General features: G+C 40.8%; 1 protein-coding gene across 3 annotated transcripts in view; it reads right to left on the reverse strand.

Annotated features, from left to right (window-relative positions):
* The window catches only part of RAPGEF5 (Rap guanine nucleotide exchange factor 5), a 1,983,710-nt gene that overhangs the window by 190,776 nt on the left and 1,766,297 nt on the right, over window positions 1-26,637 (reverse strand). For all 3 annotated transcript variants that reach the window (XM_044064607.1, XM_044064608.1, XM_044064609.1), the window contains one exon: window positions 24,764-24,886. In XM_044064607.1, coding sequence (XP_043920542.1) covers window positions 24,764-24,886 — 123 coding nt within the window. The remainder of the gene's footprint in view (window positions 1-24,763; window positions 24,887-26,637) is intronic.

A 26,637-nucleotide genomic window follows, 5' to 3' on the forward strand; every position in this document is an offset into this window, starting at 1 on the left:
AGTGATGCACCGCTGTCAGAGGATACAAGACTTCCTATGGAAGGGAAGATGGGGAACGATCATAAAGGTAGAGTTGAGACAGGCTCAGCTCTCAGACCCTACATTAAAACATTTGAAGGAGGTAGCTAGGGAGGTGCCTGATTCTCAAGGAAAAGGGGAGGTATAGTGGAACAAGGGGTTACTGCACAGAGTATGGACTCCTGAGAAAGGGCTAGAGGGTGAGGTATTACAGCAGCCGGTAGTGGCTTCAGCCTGCAGTCTGTCACTTCTAGCCATAGCCCACGGCATTCCTTTTTCAGGTCATATTGGCATAAAGTGCACCAAGAGATGTATTATGCAGAACTTTTATTGGCCTGGGATTGCCAGGGATGTAACAGGGTACTGCAGGACCTGTGAGCAGTGCCAAAAAGTAGGCAAGGCTGGAGACAAGGTCAAAGCTCCTTTGATGCCTTTGCCTGTGACTGAGGAGCCATTTCAGAGGGTATCATGGATACTGTGAGGCTTCTGAGCACCCCAAGTTCCACATGGAAGAAGTATATCCTAGTGGTAGTAGATTAGATACCCTGAGACCGTGGCTCTTTCCTCCATTGAGGCAGAAAAGTTAGCAAATGCTTTGTTAGAGATTTTCAGCAGGGTAGATTTCCTGAGAAATACTGATTGACATAGGTGCCAATTTCATGTCAGACCTGCTGGCTTGCCTGTGGGAGTGCTGTGGGGTAAAGCACCTAAAAACCACCCCCTACCACCCCCAGACCAATGGTCTTGTGCAGAGGTTAAACTCTACACCAAAGACAATGCTACAGGCATTTGCACACCAATTTTATGAGACAGTGGGACAAATATTTACCCCATCTGTTGTTTGTATATAGGGAAGTGCACAAGGAATCCACGGGTTGTCCACCCTTTGAGTTGGTGTATAGGCATAGGGTGAGGGGGCCTTTAGATTTGATTCGTGATGAGTGGGAGGGTGAGTGTGAATCCCACAAGGAGTCTGCTGTGGCATATGTCCTATTCCTCAGGACAAGGCTTAGGGGGCTCATGGGCTTGGCCCATGAGAAACTGGCAGGAGCCCAACAGTAGAAAAATGATCGAGCAAGAGAGTATGCTGTGGCACAGCAGGTGATTGTGCTAATTTCTGTTAGACACAATAAACTTCAGGCAGCTTGGGAGGGACCTTTCAATGTCGTAAGTAAGGTCAGTGTGTTAACTATATGGTAGAACTCCAAGGCAGGAGACAGGGGCACAAATTGAACTATATTAACATGATGAAGCTTTACCATAATAGGGAGGCCCTTGTGTTGAGTATATGAAGTGGATGGCAGAAGCTGTCTAAGGGGGATTTCATGACTTATCTCCTCAGTGAGACTTGGACTGACACCTCAGTGAAAGGGGTAGCAATGTTCCAGCAGCTATCCCCTACCCAGGTTTGAGAAATCCAAGGAGTGTTACAGGGGTTTGACGACATGTTCACTGGGAAAACAGGATGCACGCACCTGGTGCAGCACCATGTAGATACGGGGCCCCAAAGACCCAACAAGCAGGCCCCTTAAAGGGTGCCTGAGTGAGTCAGACAGACTCTGAGGGAGGAGATACAGCTGATGTTGGAACTGTGAGTAATCCATAATCCAGCGATAACTGGGCCTCCCCAGTGGTGCTGGTATCAAAGAAGGATGGCAGAACCAGGTTCTGTGAGGCCTACAAGAAACTGAATACTCACAGAGTCAGATGCTTACCCCATGTCTAGGACAGATGAAGCCTTAGACAAGCTGGGTGGGGTTAAGTATTTGACCACTACTGATCTGACCAAAGGCTACTGGCAGGTGCCCTTGACTCCAAACGCTAGAGAGAGGTTAGCCTTTGTGACTCCTTTCAGCTTGTATGAGTTCACTAAGATGCCCTTTGGGATGAAAAATGCCCCAGCGACTTTCCAGAGGATGGCAGATCATATCCTAGCATGAGAGTATGCCTTTACTTACCTGGATGATACTGCTATCTACAGGCATTTCTGTCAAGAACACCTTCAGCATGTCAGTGAGGTGCTGGGCCGACTGCAAAGGGGAGGGTTGACAATTAAGCCCAGTAAGTGTCAGGTGGGTAAGGCAGACATCCCCCTACCTAGGACATAAGAGTGGGGGAGTGGTAAGATCAGGTCAGAACCTGCCAAAGTGGAAACCATTCAGGCATGGCTTGCCCCTGCTACCAAAAAAGCAGGTCAGGGCATTCTTAGGGACGGCGGGGTTATACAGAAAGTTTGCCCCCAATTACAGTACAATAGCTGCTCCCCTCACAGACCTGATGAGGAAAAACAAGGCCAGATAAGGTAGTGTGGACCCTAGCATGTCAGCAGTCATTCCAGAAGCTTAAAGGAGCTTTGAGAGGACCCCCTGTGTAAGTCAGTACAAATTACAGCAAATAATTTGTTGTGCAGGTGGATGCTTCAAAGTATGGAGTGGGGCTGTATTTAACCAGGTTTCCTCAGAGGGAGAAGAGCACCCACTGCTACATCTCAGCCATAGACTCCAATGCAGGGAGGAATATTATGCAGCTGTAAAAAGGGAATGTCTACCCATAGTATGGGCACTGCAAAAACTTCAGCCTTATCTGCATGGAAGAAAATTCACTGTAGTTACAGACCAAAATCCCTTAACATGGTTACAGAAAGCCAGCCAGCAAAATGCCAAGTTATTAAGGTGGAGCTTAGGATTACAGACATATGACATGACAGTACACCATCATAGTGGGGTCAGCAATGCCAATGCAGACTGGCTCTCAAACAGGGAATGGGGTAACATTCCCAGATAGGCTTATTTCTCTCAAGCCATATTTCTCAAGGGGCACTTGAAAAGCTAGCTTGAGTCTTTGAAGAGGGGAGAGGTGTGATGATATGGGCTAGTGCCAATATAGCTAGCTGGACCTCAGTAAAGAATGATATCCTTTGATTATCAAACTGATGTGTACAAGATGCTTATGTTACAAATGTATTAGAACTGTATGTATATATGTTAGCAAAGAATCCTGGAAAAGCAGAGGTTAACCAGCTAGCTTACTTTAAGAAAAATAAGGGGAAATGTAAATTATCTGTTAAGCCATAAACACTAGACTCCACCTGTGCTGAATGAAACTGGAGTCAGTAGGTCTGGGAGAGGCCATTGTTTAATAGCCTCTGTAAAGAAGAGGGGAAGTACTGTAATTGTTTCATGACTCCAGAGCACTGCCATTAACATTTAGATGTGTATTGTAGCTGTCTATGCTAAATTCCTGTCTCAGATTTAAAGGGGGATACTGTGAGAACCTAGAGTCAGATGACCAGATGAGGTAATTCAACCAGCCATCTTGGACATTATGTTTTAGATATTACAGTCGGGAAACCTCTCAGTATTGAGTATTCTGTCTTGGGCCTGACAACAAGAAGGACCATTAACCATATCATTTGACTTGCTCTTTCAAGTAAGTAGGGAAAAGTAATTCTCCTAGATTCAGTCAGGAAAATATAGTGAAGATTAGTTTAGTTATTGCTTTTCTTTATTTGTCTAAGTCACTCCATTAATGTTATTTTCAATATTTCCTGTGATTTGAACTCTGTGGTTTACTGTAAATATATATTCTGTATTTCATGCTCTTTTATTTATTACTAAACATATTTAAAACTTTTATTGTGGCTGGTCCCTTTTAGAAATTATGTAACCTTTGAGTGCGCTTATATTTATTTGGTGAAACTGTGTGGGCCACTCCAGAAGACCTAGCTGTTTTGGTCAACTACTACCACTTGTATTAGTATTAATAATAAACTGGACACACTTTTGTTAAGGGCCTTAGAATAAGATTGTGGAGTGTCTAGTGGCAGTAATAACTACATCTTATACTCTGGGCAGAAGGGGGCACAGCAGGTAAATCTGTGCCTGCCTTTCCCAGATATGTGTGTGTGTGTGTGTGTGTGTGTGTGTGTGTGTGTGTAAAAACCAAATCTCACAGTGTGTGAGCTACTTAGCGCAGGGACATGGAGGGTGCTGGAGGACTTGGCTTGGACACTCCAGCCAAAGACTTAACCCCACAGCTGTACCAGCAAGGAGTTTTATTGTGGACCTGAAGGGAGACAGAGAGATCCAGATCCTGGAAGGAGTGTATTCCTTGTGTGCTCTTAAGGGAAACTGTACTTGGTGCTGAGAGATGCATCTGGAAATACTGAGTGTATCCATTTGCATTCCGAGCGAACTTCCCTCTCCAGTATCAGTGGTTTGGATTCAGACTCCTTCATTACTGGCACAGAGAGGGGTCATCACCCTAGCAATAAAAATAACACTGAATATCTCTCAAAATGTGCACCTTGAAGTGCAAATATCAAAGTCAGATTTCAGCAACATCTAAGGTTTCACCTGATATGAAGCAATAATTTTTAAGTCACTTGGTTTCTGAACAATTTAATACTTATTTTCATTATTTCTAACAAATAGCAATACCTCCAGTATAGTGTGAAGGCAATGGACATTAACAATGAATTTTCTCGTCTTCCACCATTGCATTTCATGCCAATTCTCTCAATATCATAGGTTCATAGGTGTGTACTAGGCTAATGGCCCTGAAGCCTTTACAAGCCTAGCCCATAGGATTACCCTGGCATTGTGCCAGCAGACCTTAGTTCCCAGTGCATCTGTCGAGTAAAGCCACTGGAGTGATCCCTGAGGTGAATTTTCTATTTCCCATCCACTCATCAATATTTCTCTTGAGGAGGGCCAGTGAGGTGCTCTGCTTGACATGTATGGGAAGTCTATTCCATAGCATGGGCAGTCTCTGGGTTATGAACCTGTTCCTCCAGCATGTTCTATTGATTGTAGTAATGAGGTTGAGGTCTATGGAGTGTGTGGTGCGAAGGGATTGGGATTTCGTCATATGTAGCATTTCTAACAGAGCTGGGTCAGCAATGGCTTTGTAAGTCAAGCAGAGATCTCCTCTAAGTAGGCGATATGAGACAGAGAATAGTTGGAGTTTTTTTAGTCTGTCCATATAGGACAAATGTTTAAGGCCTAGGATCCTCTTTGTGAGGTACATTTGTGGCCTCTCCAGTTGTTGCAGGTCTTTAGAGTGAGGTACATGCCAAATGGGGCATTGTACTCAATGATTGGCCTAATGAGGGAAGAATAGAGGGAGACGATGACCTCTTTCTTCCTGGATGCAAAATCCTTAGTAATGAGATGTGCCACATAGAAGGACTTTCTGACCACAGTGGCAATGTGGTGGTCTAAGAGAGGTTACTGTCAACCAGTGTTCCCAGATCTCTTATAATGCCGTCTGTGGTCAGTGGAATACCATCGATGTGGTAATTCATGGGAACCGGGTTTTTCCCAAAGGGTATGATGACACATTTGTTGGCATTGAGCTTAAGGCCTTGGCTTTGACACCAGTCGTTGGTCTCAGTGAGTCCTTTCTGTAGGATGTCAGCATCACTTGGGGAGTTAATAATAGCTCCCAGCATGCAATCGTCTGCAAACTTTGTCACCCAGAGTCCCTTTGTGTTGGCGTGGACTTCAGAGAAGTAAATATCAAAAAGGAGAGGATGCAGGATCGAACCCTGTGGGACTTCACTCGTGACTGGTCAGCAGTCTGACTTGGAATCAGCTACATTCACACTGTAGGTTCTACCTGTGAGCCAGTTTGCAACCCACCGAGTGATATAGGGGTTGATGCCTAGCTTAATTTTTCTATGATTCCTGAGTGTGGAATGGTATCAAAGGCCTTGGCCAGATCAAGGTAGGCTGTATTAACCACCTTGCCTTCATCTCTGGTGACTGACTCAAACAAGTTGACCAAGTTGAGCAGGCATGATTTACCCCTCACAAAACCAAACTGTGTGGGATCCAGAGTTTGGAGATTCCCTATATCCTTGGTTAAGTCCATGATGATGTGTTCCATAGCTTTGCATATCAGACTCATCAGGCTAATGGGGCGATAGTTCCCAGGGTCTGTAGATGCTCCTCCTTTGTGGAGAGGGATGACTGTAGCAGTGCGCCATTTGGTAGGGACAAAGCCTGAGGTGAAGCTGTGATTGAACAGGGCACACAGGTGAGATGTCAGTTCATGTAGAACACAGCCAAGTATATTATCAGGTCCCATAGAAGATGTACTCTTGGCCTTGGACAGTGTTGTTTTACTCTGTGCAGCAGTAATACTGGGTGCCTGGCAATCTACTGGTATTGTGACTGACCCCTTGGGGAAGGGGGAGATGGGTAAAGTTGGCAGTGAATCTGTTGGCCAGTATATACTGGCAATATCTGTTGGCTCGGTACAGGAGGTACCATTGTCAGTATTACCGTGGAAATTCTTTACATAACTATAGAAGGCCTTGTGGTTGTCTTTACTATCTGATGCAATTCTGTTTTAATTGCTACCTTTAGAGATTTAATGAGGGATCTCAACTTTTTGTTGAGGCTGATAAGGGGAGTTTTTCCAGTCTTGGGACTTCACCTTATTCCGCATCAGTTTCCTCCTTCTGTTGTAGAGTTTGTTTATGGCATGGGGCCACCAGATTGGCTTCCTTTTTTTGGAGGAGAGTGCCTTGATTCTATTGGGTATGGTGAGATCCATGCATTTGTGCACGTGTTCGTACAGTGCACTGGTGTATGATTGGTGGTCACGCAACTGATCTCCATTTGCATGGATGCAGTGAAGTTAGCCACCTCTGTTTTTAGGAGCCCAAAGTTAGCTTTGGAGAAGTTTTTCATGGTGGTTACCTTTGCAGGGTGGGAGGGATGTGGATTTCCAAGGTGATTAGTTTGTGGTCAGATCTAACCAGGGAGGAGTTGACTATTGGTGTAGAGCAACATTTGCCCATGTTAGTAATGACCAGGTCAAGGATGTTGCTACCTCTAGTAGGGTCATGTAAGTCTAACAGTTATTAAAAAAAAAAGAACATAAATTTGAAAATATGAATATGTGGCAAATGGGTACTTATTTCTTTACTGCAGGACATCCTAGATTAACAATTGTAGTGTCATTTTGTTAATAGCTCTTGCCTTTCTAATACCACCTATTACTTGCTGGTAAGTCACTTACAAGTTATATTTATTAAAGGTCTGAATGCCATAAGGAGCTACTCGTGTTACCTGGAGGTATACAAAAAAGCACTATAGGCTCAATGAGCTAGTCACTGATAATCATCGTAATCATCAACACCCATTGTTTCCAATTTCTACATCAGGTCAGGGCATTATGTCACCTGTTGCCATGTCTCTCAATTCAATGCCATTCTCTTACCTTCGTTTACAGTCATACCTGACTGTAGCAGATCTTCTCTCTCACAACTCATCTATCTCTTTGCTGGATAAGTTGGTTCCTATTGCCTTCTTCCTGTCTGTCCCAAGTCATCTTCACCAGATTTCATCTCAGCAAGTTACTAATATGTCCAAGTGCTTAAGAATGCAGCTGTATTCAGGCAAGATAATGAAATGACCCACTAAATGGAAGTGAAATGGACTGCTTAAGTTGTTGTATTGGCAACTGTTGAATAAATGGCTATATCGGTATAATATGTGTTAATCTGTGACAGACATTTCTGCAAGAGATTTATAATACCAAGCCATAACTAGGGCTGGATGAAAGTGGATAGCTATCCTGGGGGCATGTTGACATGAGGCTGGATAGCCAGGTGTCAATAGTACATTAGTGCAGTATCGGCATTGCTTTGTGAATGCTTCTACTGCATTTATGGTCACAGCTGATGTGCTAAAGCGCTTGATGTATGTCAATTTAACTGTAGTAAGTTGCTTGCTACATTTGTAGCACACAGCTTACTACAGTTACTGAGTGCAGATGAATTTTTACTTTGTCAGAGGGCACACCAGTCTGGGAAACTGCACAGTGCTCCAGGTGACAATGGTATGGTTGTTTGTGACACCATCAGTCTCCACATTTATGTAAGTACATCATCTCATGCACCATGTCTTGATATGGAAAACTGCCTCATGGTGCTCAATTCACACTGTTCCCAGCTGGACTTCTGAGTAACTAAGATCTATATACTAATGTGCCTGTGTAACTATGGTTATATGAGGAAACACTTCTCTATTCTAGTTGGATAAATACTCTCTACACATTATCTAGGTCTTACACAAGTGTCTGCTTTCAGTCATGCTGCCGTCCTTTGTAAGAAGCATGTTTTAAATGCGGGTTGTTATAAAATATTCGATGCTATCTTTTTTTCAATACTGGTCTTATTTCTTTGACTTTTTGTTATGTACCTGTACTTGTCATTCATTTTGTGTGTGTGTGTGTGTGTGTGTGTGTGTGTGTGTGTGTGTGTGTGTGTGTGCACCACATGGTTCAAGTTTGACTTCTTTTGCCCAAAAGGTGCAATTCTTTTTGCTTTATTTGTTTTTTTTATTCTTTATATTTCATTTGTTTATTAACCAGGTAAGACCAGTGGAGACAAATGACTCTTAGTAAGGGTGATGCAGTACCGCTGTCTGGTTAAGTTAATTGCCCAGATTCACACAGAAGGCAAATGGAGACTGAGGAAATCAAACCCTGAACTACAGGAAACAGATCATTAACAGCTGTTAGGCTACATTCCTCAAATCTGCACAAAGTACCATGTCTAATGTTACTAACAGCCACTCATTTTCTCTAGCTGGGTCTGGCATTCAATTCAGGTATCAGATCATGACTTATTTCCCTTGGAAGAAGTGAAAAACATGTAGTATGTCAAGTATATTCTATGTTTAAATATAAAAACATCTTTCTTGAATTATTTTCCTTTCTGAGTTCTGTACTTTCTTATTTATTTATTTTTTCTGGTACCTTTACTCCTTGCCCCTCCACTTTACTGTTATGATGTCAGTCCTTACAGATCATACTAAGCTACTGTGCTTACCTTGCATAAGTGAGAACAGTACATCATTGGCAGTTTGCTACTAGACGTTTCTTCTTCTTGAACTGACAGACTGCAGGAAAAAGCACTTTACTTTTTAATTCTTCTGCTTGTTCTTATTATGTGTTAACATTACAGTGTTAACCCTCTGAACCTTGCTTGCATCCATACTGAACACAAATGATAGCTCATCCTCCAGGCCAGGCTTATCAGCTTCCATACAGATGAAAACATCTGAGTTATCCTCCAACAAATGTCTGTTAATACAGAAAATGCTTTTATGACTATAATCAAAGGCTTAGCATGTGGTAATTCACTGCATCTGTCCCACCATCATAGATATAATGAGTTGGTCTAGGCAATCCTCTGGCCACCACCTGGGACAAAAACAGGGACATGCTACTGCAAAAGCTGTTTCCTTGCCCTCTGGCAGGGGAGATGACATGTTATGAGAAATTATTAGATCTTACTGTCCCCTTTAATGACTCAAGTCTATTCTTTAAGTTGAACCACCAGCATCACATTAAAATTCACCAACTATTTAATCAGATAAATATTCTCACCCCTAATCTCTCTGACATTGTCAGTGTCAGTGGTGCAACAGGCAGCACACTTGCCTTTGGTGCAGATGGCTGTGGGTTTTATACCCACACCAGGTAGACTGATTACTGATACTTCAGTGCAGCATAAGGGAAGACTGCACTCATAAGTGTGCTGTCCTTCAGATGTTATGTTAAACAGAGTCCCCATCTGCTTGAATTGGTAGATGTAAAATATTTTGCTACACCTAACAAAAGGAGAAGGGGAAGTTCCCAAATGCCCTGAGCAAATTTCCCTTATTTGTCCTTTGTTCACTAGGAATGTCCAACTGGGCATTCAGACCCATTTTTGGTGGAGGCCTTGGGAGAAAAGCTCTGTCATCATCTTCTTTCAGCTGTTCCCATTTGGGGTCACCACAGCAGATCATCTGTTTCCATTTCTTCCTGTCCTCTGCATCTTGCTCTCACACCAACCACCTGCATATCCTCTCTCACCACATCCATAAACCTGATCTTAGGCCTTCCGCTTTTCCCCTGTTACCTGGTAGCTTCATCCTTAGCATCTTTTTCCCAATATACTCAGCATCCCTCCTCAGCAAATGTCCAAACCAATGTAATCTTGCACCTCTGGCTTTGTCTCCAAACCTTCCAACCTGGGATGACCCTCTAATATACGTATTCCTAATCCTGCCCACCCTCGTCACACCCAGTGCAAATCTTAACATCTTTAACTCTGCCACATCCAGCTCTAACTCCTGCCTTTTTGTCAATGCCACTGTCTCCAACCCATATAACATAGCTGGTCTCACTACCCTCTTGCAGACCTTCCCTTTCACTCTTACTGGTATTCGTCTGTCACAAATCACTCCTGACACTCTTCTCCACCCACTCCATCCTGCCTGTACTCTCTTCTTCACTTCTCTTCCACACTCACCATTACTCTGAACTACTGATCCCAAACATTTAAACACATCCACCTTTGCCATCTCTACTCCTTGCATCCTCACCATTTCTCTATCCTCCCTTTCATTTACACACATATATTCTGTCTTTGTCCTGCTGACCTTCATTCCTCTTCTCTCTGGAGCATATCTCCATCTCTCCAGGGTCTCCACCACCTGTTCCCTACTCTCACTATAGATCACAATGTCATCTGCAAACATCATAGTCCAAGGGGACAACTGTCTGATCTCGTCTGTCAACCTGTCCATCACCATTGCAAATAAGAAAGTGCTCAGAGCTGATCCTTGATGTAATCCCACCTAAACCTTAAGTGCATCCGTCACTCCCACCGCAGACCTCACCGCTGTCACACTACCCTCGTACATATCCTGTACCACTCTTACATACTTCTCTGACACTCCCGACTTTCTCGTACAATACCACAACTCCTCTCTAGGCACCCTGTCATATGCTTTCTCTAAGTCTACAAAAACACAATGTAACTCCTTCTGACCTTCTCTGTACGTCTCCATCAACACTCTCAGAGCAAACATCACATCTGTAGTGCTCTTTCCCGGCATGAAACCATACTGCTGATCACTAATCATCACGTCCCTTCTTAACCTAGCTTCCACTACTCTTTCCCATAACTTCATGCTGTGACTGATCAATTTAATCCCTCTGTAGTTACTACAGCTCTGCACATCATCCTTATTCTTAAAAATTGGTACCAAAACACTTTTTCTGCATTCCTCAGGCATCCTCTCACTTTTCAAAATTTCATTAAACAATCTGGTTAAAAACTCCACTGCCATGTCACCTAAACACCTCCATGCTTCCACAGGTATGTCATCTGGACCAACAGCCCTTCCATTCTTCATCCTCTTCATAGCTATCCTTACTTCCTCCTTGCTAATCCATTAAACTTCATGATTCACTATCCCCACATCATCCAACCTTCTCTCCCTCTCATTCTCTTCATTCATCAACCCCTCAAAGTACTCTTTCCATCTGCTCAACACACTCTCCTCGCTTGTATGTATGTTTCCCTCATTATCCTTTATCTGCTGCACATCTTTCCTAGCTCAGTCCCTCTGTCTAGCCAATCAGTACAGGTCCCTTTCTCCCTCCTTAGTGTCCAACCTTTCATACAACTCATATGCCTTATCCTTAGCCTTTGCCACCTCTCTCTTTGCCATGCACCTTATCTCCTTATACTCCTGCCTACTTTCTTCATCTCTCTGACAATCCCACTTTTTCTTTGCCAACCTCTGTATTTAAATTAATTAAAGTTACAAAAGTTACAAAAATATTTTAGAGAAAAGCTTTTTGTAAATTAGCAATGAAATATGGGGTGTTACAGTCATTCCATTGGATAATACAAATTGCATTTATGTAGGGGTCTTGTATATTAATATACAAATTGAGTAATATACAATTATGAAAGTATATAGAAAATTATATGCATTATTTACAGAATAGTTTCAAAAGAAAGAAATAGTATAGTTAGATGTAGTATAGTACAGATGATGCGTGCTGCAGTGATTGAGGTGGGATAGCCTGGATGCAGAGTGGGTGGTAAGCAGGAGGAAGTAGTGGACAGAGGAAGGTATGCAGAATGACAGTGAAGATAAGGATAGGCAGTTATAGTAGATTGAAAGAGAGGTTGTGGATGTTGTGTGGGATTGGTAAAAGATTCTTGAATATAAGAGAGAAAGAGAAAGGTCTGGGTGTGAACATCAGCATATCCAAGAGGAGGTTAGGTGCTGTTTTAGGTTGTGCTTAAAGTTTTCAGCACAGCTGTTCTATTCTAGTGAGATAGGGGTGGAGTTCCACTGTCTGGTGACATAGGATGAGTACAATGGGTCTCCTGTGGTATTATGGGATTTTAAGGTGATTAGAAGGCTTTTTTTTTACCAGAACAAAGGCAACATGGTGGGGAGTAATGTTTGAAAATATTTTGTAGAGGAGGCATGTGTGTGATTTGTGTATTATTTTGTGGGAAGTTTGAAGATGAGTGAATGTAGAGAGATTAGGTAGTTCAAGCCAATTAAGCTGCTCTAGTGCTATGCAGCGGTGCATGCAGTACAATAGGTCAGATGCAAATTTGGCTAGTTTGTTATAGTGAGCCTCTAGTTTATTTAGTAGGGTGGTTTGAAGGTTGGTAAATATGGGTGATGCATAAAGAAGGGAGGAGAGAAGGTAGGATGATGCTGATTTTTTTTATGCCAATTTTTCAATGTTGTTTTTGGCAAGTCTGTAAGTTAGGGTTTGTTCCACCAGAAGAAGTCCAATTTTTGATAAGTTTTTTCCATGGCTTGACTAATGTGCAAGTCAAAGTTTAGCTTATTGTGCATTATGACTCCTAGCAGCTTAGTATTTGTTAGAGTTGCTATGGTGGTGGTGGTTGCTGATGTAATGGTAAGGATAGACTGTTTTTTTTTTTTTTTTTTTTTTTTTTGCATTCAGGATTTTGTGGAGGTGAGAGAGTCCTAAGTCATTTCCTGAAGTACAGGGAGGTTTGGGGCTGAGCAGATGATGGTGGCTATGTCTGCATACTGCACTATGGAGGCAGGTTTGCTGGCTTTATGCAGGTTGCATGTGAAGATACTGAAAAATGCTGGACCTAGAACTGATCCTTGAGGTACACCAACTTTAAGATTAAGGAAAGGGGATAGGTACTGATTCCGTTTTATAGCTTGTCTGTTGGAAAGACAGTTACAGAACCATGGAAGAGATGAATGAGATAGTGATAGAGAAAATAGTTCATTAATTAGGAGTTGGTGGGATTCTGTGTCAAATGCTTCTCAGAAGTTGAAGAAAAGGGAGGATACTAGGTTACCATTGTTTCTGTTGGTATGTATTATTTCACTGAAACTAAGGAGGGCTGTTGTCATGCTGTGGTGAGGCCAAAAACTATGTTGTGTGGGAGATTGTAGGATGCTGTTTGTGTGATGGGTTAGGAATTGGGAATTATACATATTTCTAATATTTTGGATAGAGGGGAAAGAATTGCTATGAAGCAGTAGTTGGAGAGGTCTGTGGCTCATTCACCTTTGTGAAATCATATAAATGTGTGATTTTTTCCAGATAGATGGTATGTAATTTTCAGTAATTGATCGACTTAAGAGCATTTAGGTGGGGGTATGCCAGGATGTCAACAGTTATCCTGAGGTATTCAGGTGGCAGTTTATCTGCAGCTGATGCAGTGGTTTAAAGTGTTAGAGGTACTTTTTGATAGCTGAGGTTGATGTTGGCTGAAAGGAAAAGAGAGGGGGTGTTGTGAGTCTTGCTGGGGGGGGTTGAGAAATAGGTGGTTGGATTCTAACACAGACAGGATAGATTGAGTGGAGTGAGTGTTGAATTGGGTGGCTATGGAGTTGGTGCTGTTGTTTGTGGATGGGGTTTGGGTGGTAGTTTGGCCTGGTATATTAGGGTTTTTATGGTTGTGGCAATGCTTGCTTTGGAGTGGGAGAAAGTAGGCGGCTTTGCCTAGTTTAACATTTTGCTTATAGTGATTTCTAAGTTGCCTGAGGATTTGCCACTTTTGTTGTGTTCTATCTTAACTCTAAACCTTCCAGGCTTTATCTCTACTTAACATGAACTGGTTAGTTTCTCTAATGAGCTAAGCTGTTGAGTTGCTTTTGGTATTTTTCATTCTGATTGGAGCTAGCTCATTTAGTATGTTAAAGAATGTTACTGAAGTGGATGACATCATTTTCTAGTGGTAGTTTTCTTTTTTTAGAGTATTCTAGTTGTGACCCCCCTGCACTGACCAGTAATCAAGGAGCCTCCATCCTTACCACTGCCAACAGCTAGGGAATGTACACACTGGGAGGATGACAAGTACACACACAGTAAAGTGCAATTTCCCCTAAGAGCACACAGAGACCACAGTCAGTCTAGGGCTGGTTTCTGCCTCTATCTCCAGATCCCCAGTAAGACTCCCCACTGGCACAGCTATAGGGTTGAGATTTCAGCTGAGTGGTCAAGCCAAAACCTCCAGCACCTTCTCCGTCCAACCAGTGCTTCGTGTCCCTGCCCAAGTGCCCAACACACACACGCACTTTGAGGTTTGATTTATATGCAAGCACACACACCTGGGAAAGGCTGGCACAAGTTTACAAGCTATGCCCCCTTCTGTCCAGACTACAAAGGTAGTTATCATTGCCACCAACTATGCTTATCAGCTACTCTAGGCCCTTAACAAATGGTGTCCAATCCTATTGTGTAATGTTACTAATGATCCAAATGGTAGTTTTGACCAAGTGCCAGGCTATTAGGAGTGGCCTGTACAGTGTCACCAAATATATATGCAAGTAATCTAAGAGCTTAAATATGTCTCACAAATATCAGCCACAAAGATAGGCAACTTAAAAAAATAATCTTATGAAGGATGGAGACATCCACCCAACCCTGGCCCGTTCACAACAGTAGACCCAAGCACACCATCTAAAAACCCAATGTGTACTACCCAGATTGATAGACTTCCAAACTCATTTCTTGTCTGTCATCTCAACATCAGAAGCCTAAACAACAAGATCCATAGCCTACATGGACTCTTAGCTGTTCACTCCCCTGATATCCTCTGCCTCACAGAAACCTGGCTAAAACCAATAACCAAAGATAATGAAATCCCCCCCTCCCCCCCCACCCACAGTACAACATCCTTAGACTGGCCCTGATCTCCAGGAAAGGTGGCGGGGCAGCTGTACTATACAAGTCTACCCTAACAATAACAATTGACACCCAACAGCAACCCCAGTTTGGCAATGCAGATATTCTCATCACCAAACTAATAAACAAAAATAAATGCAGATACATTGTCTGCATTCATATTCCACCCGGCAAGAATGATAATACTTCTAGAAAACACCTTACATTGGCTAGCTTCTAACTATGCCCAGGAAACCATTGTTTTGGGGGACTTTAACACTGATTGGAACACCTGTTCCTCTGAAACTCCCTCCACCCATTTCAGCCTCCACAGGTTTACTCAGATCATTGCCACCCCCAACAGATTTAGCAAAAATAGAGCCAAAGATAGTATCCTTGATTGAATACTTATTAACAGCCACCCCAAAAGTACAAGTCAAGTAAATTACCCGATGATCTAAGTGATCACTGCCTTACCTATATTATTGGGCTCAAAGCCAACATTCCCAACCAGCCCACCTACAAAACTATAAGAAACGTCAGGAACTTTAACCTTGACAACTTCCAAAATGAACTCAAAGCATGTAATTGGAATGTCTTGAAATGACTCCCATTACAAGAAGCAGTTGAGTACTTCAATACCAGATTTCTGGCTATCCTTAACCACCATACTCCTACCTGTACCATCCATGTAAAAGCCATAGTTGCACCGTGGGTATCTAAAGAAACAATGCCTGGGCCAGGTGGCATGTTACCAAAGACCCTATGGACCAAGTAAGATACTGGCAGCTAAGGAATCAGACCAAAAAATCTGTCATTCTAGACAAAAAAAAAATCACTACACCTTCCTACAACAAAAATATCAGCTAAAACCTCAAAAGTTCTGGGCTGGTATTAACAATCTTCTCCACTCAGGCCGTTCCGTCACTCCTATTCCATTAGCTGCCCTTGATAAATTTTCTGTAGAAATTGCAAACAGCTTCAACTCCTTCTTTACTGAAACTATCCAGTCTCTAGCTAACCATCTCACTCCATCGGACACAAACACCAGCTCTGGCACATCTAGCCCTGATCCACCCAGCACCCAACTCACCTTTACCTTTCAAACTGCACCTACCAACCTGATCCAGACCTTACTCAAAAAGCTAAAACCTACTACACTAGCTGCCGACCACCTGTCAGCTGAATATCTTCAAAAAGCGGATGATGTCATAGCACTTCCCATTTCTATTCTGATCAACAGATCCATCTCAGAAGGATCAATTCCAGCAATATGGAAAATATCACATGTTATACCACTCCATAAAGGAGGAAGTTTCACAGTATTATCTAACTTTAGACCTATAGCCATTCTTTCATGCTAGCTAAAATCATGGAAAGATGCATACACAAACAAATCATGCACTTTCTTATTCAAAACGGAAAGCTCACCGAATCTCAGCATGGCTTTAGGCCATTCCACAGTACCACCACCACTCTTCTATCTTTCTCTAATGTCATCACTCTTCATCATAACAACAACAAACTATCTTCAGCACTCTTCCTAGATCTCGCAAAAGCTTTCGATATGGTCAACCATCAGCTACTGCTCAATACCTTACAAACCACCGGTTTAGACCAACATGCAATACAATGGTTTCACTCCTACCTAACTGGTAGACAGCAGGCTGTCTTATGGCAGAGCAAGCTGTCATCCCAACTTCCTCTAACCCTAGATGTCCCACAAGGGTACATACTAGGTTCATAGGTTCATAGGTTCATACTAGGCTATCTGCCCAAGGGCATTTATAAGCCTAGCCCATAGTTATGTGGCTTTCCACCTTTAGTTTGAATAAAACTATTGCTATCATTTTTGTTGTGCCTCTGTCAAGCAGTGCTGAAGTAATCCCTGGGGCTATATCTGCAATCTCCCATCATTTGGTCAGATTCAAATCTGAACAAGACAAGAGAAGTGCTCTGTCCTCACATGTACCGGGATTTTTGAGCCCCAGCAGGTGAACCTTCTTTTCTCTATCTTTATCAATGATCTGCACACCACCATCCCAGGGGCCACCTGCATCCAATATGCAGATGACTCGATGCTAATATGCTCCGCCTCCTCTCCTACACAACTTCTAACCCTCACCCAGACCATATTCAGCACGGTATAAACATGGCTAGCTAATCACTGCCTGCTTCTAAATGCTAACAAAACCAAGCTACTACTTTTCTTCCCTAACCGTAGAATTTCTCCTCTTTCCTTCATCAAATTTAGCAATAACACCATTATCTCCCCTGATGACCATACAAAGCTTCTAGGCATAATAACAAACAACCTTAAATTTGATAAACATGTAAATCACACTATTAAGTCCGTCAACAAAAATCTTGGCTCCATGTACAGAGCCAAACCTTTCCTCATCCCCCCTAGCTAGGGTAGCTACTGCAAGATCACACCTCCTCTCTACCCTTATGTATGCCTCCCCTGTACTCACCAACCTATCCAAAACCGATCACAACAAATTATCAGGATGTTGCAATCATATAGCCAGATTCTCTACTGGCATGGCTTTTAGGACCCACCATTGCCAGAACCTCAAAGCACTGGGATGGCTAGAGTATCCTACCCTTCTACTGTTCAACCAGCTTATAGTAGCGCATAAAATACTCCATCAACCTGATAACACCCCTGCCCTCAAAAATATTCTCACCCCTACTAGTGTCCCCCAGGCCATTACACTCAACTGATAAACTAATGATACTGACCCCAAAAATCCAACAACTGCAGGCGATGCTATATTTGCCAACTCAACGGGTAAAATCTGGACTCTACTCCCTACTACCATTACCAAGGAAACCTCACTACCTCTATTTAAAAGAGAACTCAAAAAATACCTCACATCTCATTGGCTGTGCTCTTGTTCTAAACCTAACAACTTCACTAATACATGTCTTGCTACCCAACCTGCTGTTTAGCCAAGTAACTATGCCTCATAGCATTTGAATGCCTAAGCATTGTGAATTATGAAATATGATTGTATTCTATGTTCACACTTTCTGATATGTCTCTACCAATCAGATGTAAGTCTGCACATTGTGTATATTGATGTCTGTCTGTATTCTTTGTCTATATTTTTCTAAACATGTCTGCCTGAGTTTATCCCTCAGTGATGTATGTACTGTCTCTTTTTTAGTATGTGAAGCTTTTCTCTCTGAGCCTCCACTGAAAATGGACATATATCCAGTTTCACTATCCCAGTCAACAAATGTAAACTAAAATAAAATAAATACATAAGCAAATAAATATATTTAATAATAAATAGAAGAACAAGATAATACTCAGTAAAATCAATACAGTAACTTTCAGAATTCATAACCATAGGAAATATTTTAAAACAACATTGAAGAACAGCCTCAAATAAATACAGAAAACATCTAAACTAATCTTTACTATATTCCTGTCTATATCTAAAAGAGATACTATGCCCTAAATCTTACTTAGGGCACGTACAGATGTAGTGCTGATGATGAGTGGATGTTCTTGCGAGGTTCAAGACAAAATACACAGTCTCTCTCAGAGGGTTCTTAAATTAATATCAAACATTACTGCTGGGCCAGCTTGGATGACATCACTCTTTGTCACTTGACTTTAGTTCCCAGTCTAAACAGTAACTTAACAGAATTTAACATCTCTGTGTAAGAAATACATCTCTTGGATCTTTGCAGATCTTGGAAGTCATAAAGCAATAAACACTTTTTACATTTTAAACCTAGTAATTACTTCTCTCCAAAACAATACAAAAAACTTTGAGCTATAGACATTGTGTCTGCTACTGAACTGAAACTGAAAGATGGCATCTTTTGTTTATGGCCCAGCTATAAAATAACTTAATCTCAACTATTCTTAAGTTTTGCAAGTTAATCTTCTACGTTCCAGCAGGGTATGCTGTGGTTACATTCTTGAAGCTTAGTACATAACATACAGTTCTGTATAAATCATATCAATATTCACAAATGACATAGAATTATTTACAAAATTCTAGATAGCTGGGCTGGCAGTGTGACACTAGTTATACAGGGAGGGTAATTGATAAAGGTGTCTTTGATGAAAGTGGAAAGTTTATGTACTTGTTTTAAGACTATATGTTTAGGATATGATTAATTTGCCTTGTGACAAATGTGGAGAGATGGTCACTGATGGTGCCTGGGAGATGGCCAATAATGTTTATTTTTGAGGATAAGGTGGTAAGGATCCAGTCAAGTAGTAAGTGTCTGTTACTGTGTTTGTCAATTCAAGTGGGTGATTACTTGGGTGAATGTCTGCAGGCTAACAGAGAGGGTTGGAGAGTCAGAATTAACAAGTAGATAATCTATATACATATTCCCAAGTATAATGGTTTTATTTTTTATATATGTGGAGCACCAGTGAAAGATGTCTTTACAAATGGGAATGTTGTTGCCTGGAGGAATGTGTACGGCAGCAGGACAGATAATTTTGTGTTTGTTCACATGAATGAGGGTAATAGGTATTTCGGCAGTGGGAAAATCAGGGTGACTTAGTGGGTACCAGGTGACATTCAGTGTGATTTCAAAAAGTACTGCAACCCCTCCAGAATTTATGTATTCTCTATCATTTCATATTACTGTAGAACCTCTGTAAGTTGTCCACCCAAGGGACTGTAACAAACTGGTCAACATATGGAGGTGGACAACATAAGGAACTAGGCTATTGTACTGATCCGTACATGTACTTTACTTTCTTGTAAAGCTTTTATTAGAGAATATCATACAAAATCATACAATCAAAACACAGTAAAATCATACATACAGTATCATACAAAATCAATACATTTACTGTTTTCTCATGGTTTAATCATTCTTTCTGAAAAAAAGAGACAGTCTTGGTCTGTTTCTTATTCTTACTACAAAGGTAAGTGGAGAAAGCACACAACACTGGCTACACCACTCCTGGGCGTTTTTCCACAGCAAATGACTACAGCTGCATTATCAGATACCTGACATCCTCTTCTTTTGGAGTCTCTGCAATTTGTGTCATCCTCACTTGCTTCTTCCACTTCATCAGCTGCTTCATGCACTTTTACGCTGGTCTGTACTTCGGTCAATATCACTTGGAAAATTGCTTCTGGGTCAGGTTCATTACAGGTTGCCACCTCATCATCCATTGCAACAAAACCTTCAAAATCTACTCCTTGGAATTCTACCATGGGAGATGGACTGTCTAATGGGGCCAAAACATTGTACTCTTGGGTTGTGACAAATCCAACTTCCTTGAAACACTTCTGTATCATTTCTGGCTGAACTTTATTCCAAGCAGAACTGATCCAGATGACAGCATCCAGATGACAGCATTAACTGATCCAGTGAATGAAGTTGCTTTCACAGGCGGACCACAGGTTTGTATCTTAGTAAAGGCCCACTGTAGCAGCTGAGCTCGGTAGCGCATTTTAAATGTTTTGATGATGCCTTGGTGAAGAGGTTGGATTTTTGAGGTCGTGTTTGGAGGCAGAAATTCCAGTGTCATGTTTGTGAGATGATTCACTTGTGTGTGGCCAGGACAGCTGTTTGTTAGTAGAATAGACTGTTTCTTCTTCATTTCTCATTCGGTAACCCTTACTCACCCTCCTCAAATAGGGCACCAATCATCCATGTACATTTGTTTGATCTCCAAATGATGGGGAAGTCTTTGGGCTTCAGGTTTTTGAATGCGCTTGGCTTTGCCGATTTACCAAGCTAGCGTAAAGCAGAACTGTGAAACATTCTTTCGAAAGTTATTTGCTCTTACATTTGTCACCCTTCATGACGAGGCTCTCATCAGGTATCACCTTAAAAAAGAGTCAGCTCTCATCAGCGTTAAAGATGTCACTTTTGAAGACTCTGGCAAAGTCTGGGAACATTCTGATTAACTCTTCCACAACTTCTACTGGAACTTCATTGGATTTACCACACAATACTTTCTGGGAGATCTCGTGTCACAATTTAAATTTCACAAGCCAACCACTTGATGCTTGGAAATCTGCTATCCAGAAATCCTGTGAGAATTTTTTAGCAACTTATTGGATTATCGGCCCGGAGATTTGGGCATTAAATGCCCTCATTTGTTTGAACCAGCTTAATGTGACTTCACTGACTTCCAAGAAAATCTTCCTCCTTTTCCACTGTACATCTCCACTTTCCTTAACATATCTCTCCAATTACTCATGTTTACATTTTTGGATATTACTGTGTACTTGCTCACACAAAAATGTTCCACCTTCTTTCTTTGTCTGCTGCTTTCCAGAAAATGTAGAAGATAAAACTTTTCCTTCAGTGTCAGCTCTTACTGAGTTCTTTCCTTTGGGCCACTATGTCTCGATTAACTGTAAATTTTTCAGTAATTTTACGATGTACGTACAAATTCAGACTAGTCCTTCATGCTGAAAAATCTTCAGCAACACATGATAAACAATAGGACATCAGGCTTAATCCAACAGATGGTAATAATAAAACATGAAAAAAGAACTTGTACTAAAGAAAAACATAACACAACTAAGGGGCAAAGCCCACACCTTCTACCCCCTGGTGTAGAGTGGATTCAACTGATCAGGTTATAGCGGGTAAATTAATAATGTGTGTCACAGTCCAAGTGGTCAAGATACAACTTACAGAGGTGGTCAATATGGAAAGGTCGGTCTTCTACTGAGTACATGTGGTGCATGTCTGGTCTATGAAAATTAGGTCAACTTAAGGAGGTGGTCAACTGTGGAGGTTCTACTGTATATTGTAGCCTGGAGGAAAGATTTTTTTCATCTTTAGAGTTTGGTTTTAGCCAGATTTCAATGCTTATCAGCATGTTTGGGGTGTGTGCTGCAGTGAATGAGTGTAGGACTGGAAGCTTGTTACAGATGGTTCTGAGGTTTAAGTACATTAATAGTAGGTTGTCATTAAGATTTATGGATTGTGTGTATGTAATGGTGGGAGGTGATGGGTTAAGTGAAGGCTATATGTCAAATCTTCGAATGCTGGAAATGTCGAACGTCATATGGTCGGAGACCATATGCTCGACATTTCAAGTGTTCGAAGACGGACTTTTAATGGCACCATATGGTGCAGATTGGGAGAAATTCCCTTTTCTGCACCGAAGTGCGGTCTCGGAGTTGGTATATTTAAGTAGGGGGGGTGTGGGGGGTGCATGGGGGCTTGTCCCCCTGTTCGCACCAAGGTGTTTTTTTTTTATTATTATATATTCGAACTTCTGAACGTTGAACATATGGTCTTGACCATATGGTATTCGACATTTTGGATGTTCAAATATATAACATAGACCCTAAATGAAGGTCCAGAGTTTGGGTGATGTCACAGAAGAGGGGAAGTGTGAATGAAAGGTGCGAGAGGTTATACCATTTTTAATTTTTAGATCTGATTCTACTGCACAGGGCAGATAGATCTCTTTTACACAGTCACATTTGAAGAGGATATGTATGCATAAAGGATAGAGGATGTGTGAAATTTAGTGTTTAAGAAATGTGTTTGTTTGTTAGTATTATAAAGAGCTCTTTGGGTTTCCTCTGAAAACAGACTGCTAGCCTACTGGGACTAACCTGATCAAAACAGGATAAATAAATACATTTCTGATTTTTCTGCATCCTAGATGGTGATTTTTGCATGCCACTGTGTGCAGCCTCATTCCCCATCAGTAATGGGTTAAAAGCCAAAAAGTAGTTTTTAGATATCTGCATTGTTCAAGATTATTAATACTGATAATCTTTACCCTGCCCAGATGTTTCGGGTCTATATTAAAATACTGAAACCTCACTTATGTGAATACCTAAACGCCGACACATAAATAGCGAACCACGAGAACACCAAACGTCCTGAAGCGCAAAATTCGAAATATCGAATTCCCATAGTTGTCCCTTATCCGGTATAGCTCCCTAACGTAAATGTGCAATAGTTACTGACCCTAGGGTTGGGGTGCGGGTTAAGGTAAGTGCATATATAGTAATACATGCAACCTACACTTTAGAGTTAGAAGTAGGGTTACGTTAAGTGTATATATAGTGATATAGTTGTTTAGGTGAATATATACATAATGTTTATAGTTAAATATATTTGTGTGTAGTGAATGTTTGATTAGGATATGGGATATATGGGTGAAGTGTAGATATGGGAAAGTGTGGATTATTTATTTTGTTTGGGTAGGTAGTACGCAGCAGGCGGTGGGGTTGGCCAACTATGGGAATTTGATATTTCGAATTTCGTGCTTCAGGACATTCAGTGTTCTCACAGTTTGCTATTTATGTGCTGGCATTTAGGTATTCGTGTAAGTGAGGTTTCAGTATTTTAATATATACCCAATGTTTCTACTATCTTGTCTCTTGGTCAAATGTATCTGCTATTACATCCACAACTGGCATCTACAGAACCACAGAGGGTGATACTTGAAGCCACATTCAACTTTGTGACTTAATTTTCTGTGTTGTCTACAAAAATTTAAACCTTTAAATAGGTTTACTGTTTCCACTTCATTTGTACCGAACGTCTTGCCTGTAATCACCCTCAAGGAAAAAGTACAAGTGTCTTAAATAATACAACAAAGTCTAGACCCTTAACTCAACTTCTTGCATCAAAATCATTTCCATGTGAAAAAAAATCCTAAATTGAATCCTGAAATCTCTCACTACTGCATGTTTAGACTTTAAAGAAAAAGCCTACCTTAGTTGCCTAGATTGACTTGTAAGGCAAACTATTCCCTCGCCTCCATTTTCTTAACCTTATCTGAGCTTAAGATGGCATTCTCCTCTTATAAATCTGCCATGGCATTTAACATCACTGAAGCCTCATATCCTTAAAGTGTACAACATTATGGGAGTTAATTACTTACTTTAGTTTATGACGGCAGAAGCCATTTTAGTCACAGCTGTCACAATCAACAAAATCACAAGTTTTAATAACCTCTCTACTGACATTTTTCAAGCTCTCTGTTATCTCTTCATATTAAAATATGCCTGCCGGCTTCTTCATCAGCCGATTTGTTTTACAAATTGCATCACTTCAGGCTTCTTTGATCATTCTAAATCTGCCTCCTGCTGACAAGATGCAAGGAATTTATTTTTAATTTTACTGGAGAATGGAAGATAAACAAGGAAGAAACATCCTGCACACATCATACTAGAAAAGAGAAAAAGTTTCTTTATAGGAGGTTTCAGATTTTTTCCCTAATCCAACTATACCAGACATTTCCTTTCTGCCTAAAATATAAATAGATACAGACATGAATATAACGTGGTGGTGTTTTTCCTACTGGCAATAATTCAGTCAAAACAAATAATCCAGGACAAATATGTCTAGTTTGTGTTAGAATAATATTTTGCTTCACAATTACACTGAACTGGATAAAACAGGTAAGAGAGAATCTGCATCACATCAAACATACTTTAAAATTAAAGTATATTTTATGCTCCCCTTGCTATCGGACATACTCCTTGAGTAACCTTTACATATTGTAAGCTGTTCCATACTAGCAAGTGCTAAATAATTAAGGATAATGTAAATACGTTATTAAAATATAACAGTTTTGAAAAGAAAACCTGATCAGGCTTTCATTTGAGAATTCTGATTTTAGTATAATCTTGGTCCACATTTAATAAAGTAGTCTGAGCACTGCTGTATGCCAACAAAGACAGTCACAATACACTCACTTTTTGACAACAGTCAACATTAACCAGCAGTGATGCAGCAAACCATTCTATTTATTTTCTTATAGTATTATGGCTTCAGGCAACCTTACCTCATGGATGGCATTAAATAGGGTCCAGTCAAAGTCTGTTAGTCCAGCAGCTAAGTCCCATGCATTTATTCCCAGCATTCGGACTGTCCTGTACAAAGTCTCCTCACTGTCAGCAAAAAGGTTCTAAAACATAATGGAAATATATCACTGCAAGTTGTGTGATTTATATGCGCATTTTTGTAATATACTGAATGGGTAAGAAAAACATTGGAAGATGCAAGACAAAAATTTATAAAATCAATTCTGTTGAAAAGAACTATGAAACAGCCATAAATGTCATCCTGTCAACTATATCTCAGTGTGTCAACATCTTTATCAATGCGCAGCTGGTAAATCCCGTATCAAGCAATCTTTGGAGCACATAATTAGTTTAACAATATAATTTTCAGAGGTGGTTGCAGACTGATAACGCTAATTAAACTCATTTTCCTTATGTAAACCTAAAATAAATAAATAAATTAAATACTAAATAATTGCTATAAAAAAACTTCCAAAAAGTGCACTCTCTGAGGGCCTCTAAGCAAATCATGTTAGATCCTGGAGGAAAAACAAATAAGAGTACTAAACCAACTGGAAGGGTGCATGGGTTTGAAAGTCTGTGGATATTACTTGCACTGGCATATACACTTTATATAGAAACTTGTCTGTGTTGGGATAATGGATTTCTTTGGTTACGTACTTCTTTAGCATACAAAGCAATTTCACTGTCCTGCAGAATTGTAACTGTCTCCAAGAATATGCAGGAACTTTGACCCAGAGAAATATGAAAAATGTCTAATGAAAAACTCTACTCAGAAAATCTCTGAATCAAGCCATATCTACCTTCTTTAGAGTTAACTCAAGGAAAACACCATAGCTGCAATGCATATCTGTGATGGAAGCATGTATTTAAACCTGTAGTTTCAGGAAGTGTTATGACAGAGTAGTTGAATTAAGAATATGTTGCCAAATACCAACAGAAAGTAGTACAGAAGCGTTCTTCCTGTAGTAAATGAATGAAGGAATGATTTCAGTGCATTGTTCTTGTTCACTTTCACCGCTTCACTTAAATATTTTATTATTAATTTTGTGTGAGGTCCCAGTCTACATGCAATATGGGTGTGTCAAGTAAATAGTTTCATAGGTTCATAGACTGGTACTAGGCTATCGAGCCTAGGGTCTATACAAGCCTACCCATAACAATTCCCTGGCTATTTCTTCCCACAGTATTTACTTCCCAGGACCCCTGTCTAGCAGGGTAACTGACGGGACCCCTGTGGTGAATTTCCTATCTCCCATCCAATCATCAAGGGTCCTTTTGAAGAGGGCCAAAGAGGCATTCTGCTTGACATGTATGGGCAGTCTATTCCAGCGTCTGGGAAGTCTCTGGGTCAGGAACCTATCCCTCCAGCATGTTTTGTTCATTGTGATGACAAGGGCTGAAACAGCTAACCCTATGATGATGTGTTATGACTCTTACAGGTATTCTGCTATCTAGCAAGACTGCAGACTACTCATCGGAGCAAACAAATGGAAGGGATATATTATGGTGAGCACCTCATTTCTCATTTGCATTTAAAATTGTTTAGATTACATATATTTAAACCACTCATACGCATATACATTTATATGTAAAATATATATACACATATACATATATATATATATATATATATATATGGGTCTACTTTTTCTTATCGGAAGTTCATCCTTTCGAAAAGAAAAAGTACAAACTCATTTACGCGAAAGTACACTTAAACAAAAGTGCACTTTCACGAGTACCGGTTCAAGGAACCGGTAATATTAAAAAAAAAAAAAAAAACACTGCAGCACTGCATCATGCAACAGTGGGTATAAGTGAATATAGCTGTTTCCCCACTGTAGTGCGACCTCAG

The sequence above is a fragment of the Protopterus annectens genome, chromosome 3.part0 (genome assembly GCF_019279795.1).
Source record: "Protopterus annectens isolate FY-2018-M chromosome 3.part0, PAN1.0, whole genome shotgun sequence".
NCBI lineage: Eukaryota > Metazoa > Chordata > Ceratodontiformes > Protopteridae > Protopterus > Protopterus annectens.